The 8,184-nt window shown below is 37.6% G+C and overlaps 2 protein-coding genes across 2 annotated transcripts; both read left to right on the forward strand.

The window, feature by feature from the left end:
- The first annotated feature begins 261 nt into the window (after positions 1-261).
- LOC108456683 (uncharacterized) lies at positions 262-3,156 on the forward strand. The gene is made up of 2 exons (XM_017755261.2): positions 262-532; positions 678-3,156. The coding sequence occupies exons 1-2, from the start codon at positions 394-396 to the stop codon at positions 1,097-1,099; spliced, it is 561 nt and encodes a 186-aa protein (XP_017610750.1). The 5' UTR covers positions 262-393; the 3' UTR covers positions 1,100-3,156.
- Positions 3,157-3,703: 547 nt separating this feature from the next.
- LOC108456682 (plant intracellular Ras-group-related LRR protein 3) lies at positions 3,704-7,445 on the forward strand. The gene is made up of 3 exons (XM_017755260.2): positions 3,704-4,610; positions 4,985-5,151; positions 6,554-7,445. Exons 1-3 carry the CDS (start codon positions 4,038-4,040, stop codon positions 7,200-7,202), a joined length of 1,389 nt encoding a protein of 462 aa, XP_017610749.1. The 5' UTR covers positions 3,704-4,037; the 3' UTR covers positions 7,203-7,445.
- Positions 7,446-8,184: the final 739 nt, after the last annotated feature.

Raw genomic sequence — 8,184 nt, forward strand, 5'->3', positions numbered from 1 at the left:
TCAATATTCTGGGAATATTTTTAGTACAAAAAGAAAAAAGAAAAAGAAAAAGGAAAAAGGGCAAGGACATGGGCCGGGTCAAGTAAAGAGTACCAAACACCGAAGAAAACGGGTGAATGAGCTTTTGAACTTTGAAATATGAAAAACAAACAAAAAGAAAAGAGATTGAAACTTTTACCTTAAGAAAGGGAATCTATGACGTAAGCAGGGTGGGACCCTTCTTCACAATTTCACCTCTCCCTCCCTCGTTTCCTAAACTCTATAAATAAGGTTTCGAGAATACCAAACCTAGGCTTGAAGACGCCACCAGACAACAAAACATACCATCTTTCCCCGCCGCCTTCTCCTCTTCAACCTCCTCTGCCTTCCACTCTCATCTACCCTCCAAAAAGCATGGTTGGAACTAAAACCACCATCAAGTTTCTCTGTAGTTACGGCGGAAAAATCGTCCCTCGTTACCCTGACGGCAAACTCCGTTATTACGGCGGTGAAACCCGTGTCCTCGCCGTCGATCGCTCCATTCCCTTCTCTGGTCTGTATTTTCTTCTTTTTCTTTGTTTCTTATATATTTGTTTCTACGCGTTTAGTATTTAAAAATAAACTAGTTAAAAGGGCGCTGTTTTAAGCTTTGGAAAATTGATGAGGAATGAAATAAATGTATATCATCATTGGTACAGAGCTGTTGGTGAAGATGGGAGAGATGTATGGGTCAGCGGTGAGCCTACGTTGCCAATTGCCTACAGAGGATTTAGACGCGCTGGTTTCGATCACTTCCGATGAGGATCTCGTGAATCTCATCGAGGAATACGATCGGCTAGCGTCGCCACCATCTTCTATAAAGATCAGAGCTTTTCTTTCGCCTCCGAGATCCACCAAAAAAGATGTTTCTCCGCCTTCGTCATCGGCTTCGTCTTCAAAGTCGTCATCTACATCCACTCCTAGATACTCCTGCATACGCCAGATCTCGAGGACTCCCGTTGCCTATCCTCTTTGCTCGGAAAAATCTGCGGGGAAGATGATCCCTTACTATGGTTACCATGTTCACCATGGCAACCCTAGCCATATTTACCTTATTCACAGCGGGAATCACTGGCAATAGCAGAAGATCGAAACAAACGAAGGATCATATAGTTTATTAATCCGTTATGGTCCTGGGCGAAGAACAAGTAAAAAACAATACTACCCATAGAAAAAAAAAGAAAAAAAAAACGTTAGCTTTATGATTATGTATTTGAAACTGTAAATCCGTAAAGGAGAACTGCTTTTGATGAACGAGTGGCCATTAATTAATTCTCAACTCCTTCGTTTTGAATCTTTTCAAAAAAAAAAAAAAAACCCCAAAAATTTTCCCCATTCGTGGATTGTTTGTTGGTCCAATTCCTTTTCACTTCAACTTTTTACAGCTTCCCCGAATTCTCCGTTCCGTTCTATTTCCATTTGCACGCAATCATTAAAACAGTAGGTTTTTTTTTCTCTAATGTCAGGTGCCAGAATTTTCGTCCCATCTTCTTTATCCTCAACCCTATTTAATTTAACACGTGTGCCCCACACGCTTTCGCCGGCATTTATCTTCGTCCGTTTTCCTTTCGTATTTTTCGTGTCTACATTTTTTTTTGTGTTCTAATCTTCTTTTTTTCTTTTTGTCGTCACTTTTCTTTTATATATCATATATAATATATTGAGTGCTTTATGCTTTTGATTACGTATGATGGAGTTTTATTTTCGGTTTTGTGATATTGCAGGTTAATGAAGATACTAATTGGGGCGATCTTTGAATTATCTGAGTTAGCAATGGGTGGAAGGTAAGTTGCTTTTACTTGATTCTTTTTTACCTAATATCGATTAGGGGCAAGACATGAATAACATCAAGTCCAGAGATTTCTTAGTTTTGAGGTGATTGGCCGCTTTGAGTGGAAGAATCGGGATGTTCTGAAGAAACGGTGCTTTGGGTTTTCACTTGAAGATAATTTTGTTGATGGTGGTGCTAAGCAATGGGCCATAGTTAACTCCTGATCAGTGATTTTTTGTTTGTTTGTTCATTTATGAGCCAAATTGGATCATCTCTTTACTTGCAAATGGGCAAGAAGAAGCACCGGAGCAATGGTGGTTTCCGATATCAAACAAAATTCCAAGTAGCAATTGCATTAAATTGTGGAAGCATAGGAGGGACCATTGGAAGAATCAGATGAATGGAGTCATGACTGGAATTTATTGAACACCAGGCAATGGACAAAACATGTCCCCCTTGACAGCTGGTATTTTAACCGATGAAGAAGATGCACTCAAAGGATCTAAATATAGTAGTGGGACACAATAATTTCCTTGGAATAAAGCTAAAATAAATTCACAACAGAAACAGAATAAAGAGTTCCCTTCAATCCAAGACACAAAATGAACAAGTACAATATAGGAGAGAGGACTGTAGATATTGGATTAAATTTTAAAAAAAGTCTCCAACTCCAGCTGAGCTGAGTTTTAATTAATTAAAAGAAGTAAGAGGTTGTGATTTCTGGTTCAAAGGAAGGGTCGCCAGTGTCGCATATAATCTTGCAGAGATAATATGAAAGGGTGTTTATTTATCAAATATTAAAGTCGAAAATGAAAGAGTTTGATGATTCTATGTTATCATCTTTTGGGGATAAAGATAAAGTGGTTTTAAGGTTATCCCTACCATGTGCCCATCTTTTTTTTTTTTATCCTCCTAATGTATATGATTGATTTCCCTTTTATTTACATCAAACAAACCATACTACAGAGGATGCTAATGGAGAAAGCATGAATTTGGGAAGTCTATTTTGGACAAGGAGCAGTGGGCTCATTATTAAAAAAAGAGAATGGTGTAGCCATTACGGATCCCACATGCGTCTAATCCTCCATTTGAAAACTGTGATCGGGTCTGATATTGGCGACGTTAAAGCCTTTGATTCTTGATAATGGACCAAGAGGCCAGGGTGTGTATGGATGGCTGGCTGGCTGACTCAAATCCTCAAATCCTCATCACGCTTCTGTTTTCTGTGGCATTTATACACAACTTGTATATAATTTTGTGTATAATTAGTATTTTAATAACTTCACCCTTATATTTTATGTTCAATAATGTATACCAAATTTTGAGTCAATTAAAATTGTATAATAAAATATTTTTATGTGATGAAATATTGACTATTAATTATATAATGATAAATATCATATGTTAATTGATATGATAAAGATATTGGATTAGTTCAAAATTTTTAAGTGGAGGATAAATACAATTTTTAGTAATTGAGTTGTTATAATATAAAGGTAAAAGAACTTTACAATCTTCCCCAATTTCAAAATTGAGTAAATTTGTCCTTCTAAAAATTCGAGTTATTTAATCTCTATCAATGTGATCCTAATTTATTAAATTTATTTCGTAACATTTGCACAAATATTGAGGCTAAATTTATTGATTTTTTTTTTAAATGAAGGCCAAAATGAAAAATAATATAAACATTGAAGGTTAAATTTATTATTATATAAATTAAAATTATGTATAATTAATGAAAAACATTAATACTTTGATTATTGTCTTTAATTGCTCCCTTTCAAAATTGACAATAGTAAAATTGCTCCAAACTTTCTTTTACTAAATATAGATTATGTAAGTGTCTTATTTTATGTAAATCAAGTTTGGAACCTTAATAATAACCGTAATAATAAAATGTATTGTTGCGGGGGGTTGATGGTGGGTCATTCTATGAAGCCTTTCCTTCCAGAGCCACCAATAAATGAAAAGCCCATTAGGAACCCACTGTTAGCTCAGAAATTAAGAACCCAAAGGCAAAGTATAGAACGTGATGATGTGAGCCAAGGAAAGCGGTAGACCAGGTCCAGCGTATGCCAGAAGTACCATTTGGCATTCGGCGTTGCGATGCTAACTGCTAACCGAGAGACACTACTCATCAGCTCCATGAGTCATTGCTGTTCACTACTCTCTCGTCGTTCTCACACGTCAATGCTCCTCCCTCCACCTGACCCTGTTTCCTTCATCCCTGCTTCCTTCAATCACCTTAATGGATCCTAATCTTTCAAAGTTCCCCATTTTGTCCTACATCTTCTCCCAACAAGATCCTTACAATTACCCATCACTCCCACCCCAAATCCGCCAGGATTTACTCACCCGTTTCCCCCATTTACCCGATCCATCAATCCTTGCTTCACTTTCCCGATCCATCCCCACCTCCGTCACTCAAACCCATTTCCTCCTACGCTCCCTAGGACCTCGACCCGATCCATCAGCTGTCTCCGCTGCTCGTTCCAAGATTACCCACATTCAAGAAACCCAATCTTCCTTACAGGAGGCCGACATATATAAGACCGTGCTTAGATTGGAAGGCTTGCACGAGGATTATGAGAGACAGTTGACTGAGGTGGAGGAGAATCTGGGTCGTTTGTATTGCTCAGCTGTCGAGCAAATGAGCGGCGATGATGAAGTAAATGAGGATGTTGTGAGGATATTGAAAGAAGCTGAGAATGGGGTGGTTGAAAGAGTTGAGCTTTCTGGAAGACAGTTGAGGCTATTGCCTGAGGCCTTTGGTAAACTTCACGGTTTGGTTTATCTCAATCTTTCCAATAACCAGATAGAGGTATTATATGTTTATTTTCATTATCTTTTCTTCTGTTTATGCCAAATTGATCCAAGGCTTGATGAAATTGCGAAAGTTGTGATGTTTAAGCTAAGAACTATAGTAGCTACGTTATGTTCCTTTGATCAACACTATACCAATTGATAAACTAAATACTTGGATTCTTTCCTTTTTCGCTATTCAATTAAAATTGCTTTATCTCCTGTTCTAAAAGTATGGCGTATTTCATGAGACTGAGGATATTGGTATATTTTCTCTGTTTTGCACAAAGAACTGCTGCTTATGGTCTTCACTACTTTACATATGTAAATTGTTTAACTGTATACAATATGGGTAGACGCTTATGTACTAGTGTTTTTGTGCTTGGGAACCAGGTCATTCCTGATTCGATTGGAGGACTAAAGAAACTTGAGGAGCTTAATGCATCCTCCAATCATTTGCAACATCTGCCTGACTCCGTTGGTTTGTTGCTTAATCTGAGGATCCTCAATGTCTCGGGAAACAAGCTAAATGCCCTCCCGGAAAGCATTGCACGATGCAGGTATTATACTATTTTTTGTTCACTCTTGCTGTTCCAGGAGTGAAATGCAAACACCAATCCTGATAAAGTAGGAATGAGTAAAACGTATCTGTTTTGAAAGCCAAACGTGCCCCCTTGCCAGTAAAAGAAGTTTGTCAGTCTATTAATCTAATTTGTCCCGACGCTGCACCAACCCCCTGTTTTAACAAATTAAACCCTAAACCATTAGAGCAAAAAAGAGCTGTAAATTCTAGCTAAACATCTGTATTCATCAAAAAAAATATTCTCTTTCTCTAATGTAGAAGTTCAGCCTTCCTCTTCAAATGTATTGGAAAAGAAAATACACACAGTGATTCTCACTCTCGTTCTAGATTGAAGAGCAAAATTTCCCTCGTCAATTGTGCTTCTAAAATATCTTTCCCTTTGGTTTGGTATTCATAGAATTTGGGTTCTGTTACATCCACATAACAATTCCATTGAAAATTTTGGTTATATTTCTAGTGAGGTAAGATATTTGAATTTTTATCCATTTTGAGACTTGATTTTGATTAGTGGTTTCAAATATTTTTATAATTATAGTTGTGAATTTGGGTGCGTTGATGCTACATACTGGACCAAAGCCAAATTTGGGTCCATTATCGGGCCATTTCATCCTTTTTATCAAAAAATTGAAGAACAAGTAACTGTCAATTATAGGTAACCACAAAAGTTTCTGAATCATAGGGAATTTAACTCAAAAGTTACCTACTTTTTTGAGAATGAAATATGGTCATGGCTTACGTTACTTCAACTCTTCATTTTTCCTTAAGTACTTGTGTCAAGCACATATTTGGGGATGGATATGAGAGAACAATCCTCCAAATATATGAAGACAATAAAAACACCTAGAAAATTTGGGCACCCGAATTTGGTAACATAAGTTATGGCCCATGCATGAAGGTATGATCAATGTAGTAACTTTGAAGTCCTTGGCTGATTGGCAATGATTCCAATGAAAAATCCAATGATTCCTGATATTGCTTAACTATCCTTTAAAAAGGAAAAAAAAAAAAAAAAGTTTTGTTTCCTCATAGCGATAGTGAGGATTAAATAGAGTTTAGAATTTGCCCCTTAATTTTAAAGTTTTAAGCTAAAATACTATTTAAAGCATAAATTAGTGTTTAATGTGTAAAAAAAGGTTGGCTGAAATGGGAAATTTAGTTGCCGGGCCATTCGGTACTAATTAGGCTATCAAACTGACTAACCTCTATTCATATCAAAGGGGGAAAAATAGCATTTTCAAACTGGAGGGGGATTTGTGACCTTTCCAGTTTATCTAGGGGGTTTGTGTATTTTTACCTACTATTCTTAGTAGCTTTTGTTACTTTCGGTTACTGTGCTCATGGTCTTGACTGAATGATAAAAGTTCTTCATTCTTTTGCAGTTCACTGGTCGAGTTGGATGCAAGCTTTAACCACCTGACATTTCTGCCGAACAATATTGGATATGGGCTCCTAAATCTTGAAAAGCTGTCGATCCAGCTGAACAAGATCCACTTCCTACCATCATCAATCTGTGAAATGAGGTCCTTGAGGTATCTGGATGCTCATTTCAATGAGCTTCATGGCTTGCCACAAGTGATTGGGAGAATGACAAAACTTGAAGTCCTGAATCTTAGTAGTAATTTCAATGACTTCACAGAACTTCCTGATACTATTAGTAATCTGACCAATCTCCGGGAACTCGATCTCAGCAACAACCAAATCCGGGCTCTGCCTTGCACATTCGGCCGCGTTGGGAAACTAGTCAAGCTCAATTTGGACCAGAATCCGCTCATAGTGCCTCCAATTGAGATAGCAAATAAGGGGGCTGATGCTGTGAAAGATTACATGTCGAAAAAGTGGCTCGACATAATCACGGAGGAGCAAAGGAGAATCAATCTTGAAGCAAGTAATCAGCAAGGTCAGACGGGATGGTTGTCATGGGGAACTTCATTGGTGAGTAACGCCATCTCTGGGGTTTCCCAAAGTGTTGGGGAATACCTGAGTGGGCCAAAGGCTCCTAGGGATCCGTATCTGGATCAACAACTGTGAACTCTTGGTGCTCGATATGTCGTATGTGTAGCTGTTTCAAGAGATTCTAGTCGCCAAATAAGAGTAGCTTAGCAACTACAAGATTTGTGTATATATGCTCTGTAATAATGAGGATACCCCGGATATACATGCGTGGGAGCTGAATAGATGCAATGTGATTTGTGTATAGTGGCTTCAAAGCCGTCGTTGGGTTTGGCTCCTTTAAGCTGCTAACTCCAAAATAAATAGGTAGTTTTTCTTAAACTTGACAATGTAGTTGAATGTTTTTATTTTCATTTCTTGTTTTGTTAATATGCATGGTGGCTACGATAGGTCAACTGTTGTGTGTATATGTGTGTTTTAAGTTTGTTTCTGATGCCAACCTGACCCTGGTTTGTGGTGATGAAGATGATAGTTAGAATCCTCTCAGGATAAATGTGTGTTTGAAATAATACAAATTTGTGGAGTATTTATCAAAACAGAGTAGGGTCAGTTAAGCACATGTCATGATTGTATAAGAGACGGAGATGGATTCACTTCTGAAATCTTTGCCCCGTACTTGCTAGTTCTAACATCGTTTTGCAGTAAAAAGAACATGGGGATTTTGTAAAACATTAGAATTTCAGACGTTGGAGCAATTGTAAGAACAGAGAGCATCACGTCAGTCCGCTGCTGCACATCTTAAAGGCTCGTGCATTTACTGAGTTGGACATGTTTGCACATTCACGTTTGGAACCCATTGTTGAGTTTGCAAGGGGTCTGATCAGCAACTTTTTCTTTGGCTTTCCCAAGGTTACTCTTAGACGTTATACAATGTTGATAAGGGGTGCCATGTAAGAGCTCTTACCTTTGTGGATATAAAGGTGGAACATAGCAATTTTCATCCAATCCCAATATCACTTAATTTAATCAATAAAATAATAAGAAAAACAGAAAGAGAAGAATTATCCCGAAAACCTTCAAGGTGTTTTTTTTGGTTTCAAACCAACAAAAAGTAAAACAC

This window comes from Gossypium arboreum, chromosome 3 (assembly GCF_025698485.1).
Source record: "Gossypium arboreum isolate Shixiya-1 chromosome 3, ASM2569848v2, whole genome shotgun sequence".
NCBI classification, from domain to species: Eukaryota; Viridiplantae; Streptophyta; class Magnoliopsida; order Malvales; family Malvaceae; genus Gossypium; species Gossypium arboreum.

Bases quoted from the DNA above. Each gene is read 5' to 3' on its own strand.
- LOC108456683 (XM_017755261.2), top strand. From the start codon at position 394: ATGGTTGGAACTAAAACCACCATCAAGTTTCTCTGTAGTTACGGCGGA. The intron at 533-677 runs GTCTGTATTTTC...TCATTGGTACAG, and splicing joins TCGCTCCATTCCCTTCTCTG to AGCTGTTGGTGAAGATGGGA.
- LOC108456682 (XM_017755260.2), top strand. From the start codon at position 4,038: ATGGATCCTAATCTTTCAAAGTTCCCCATTTTGTCCTACATCTTCTCC. The intron at 4,611-4,984 runs GTATTATATGTT...CTTGGGAACCAG, and splicing joins TTTCCAATAACCAGATAGAG to GTCATTCCTGATTCGATTGG. The intron at 5,152-6,553 runs GTATTATACTAT...ATTCTTTTGCAG, and splicing joins GAAAGCATTGCACGATGCAG to TTCACTGGTCGAGTTGGATG.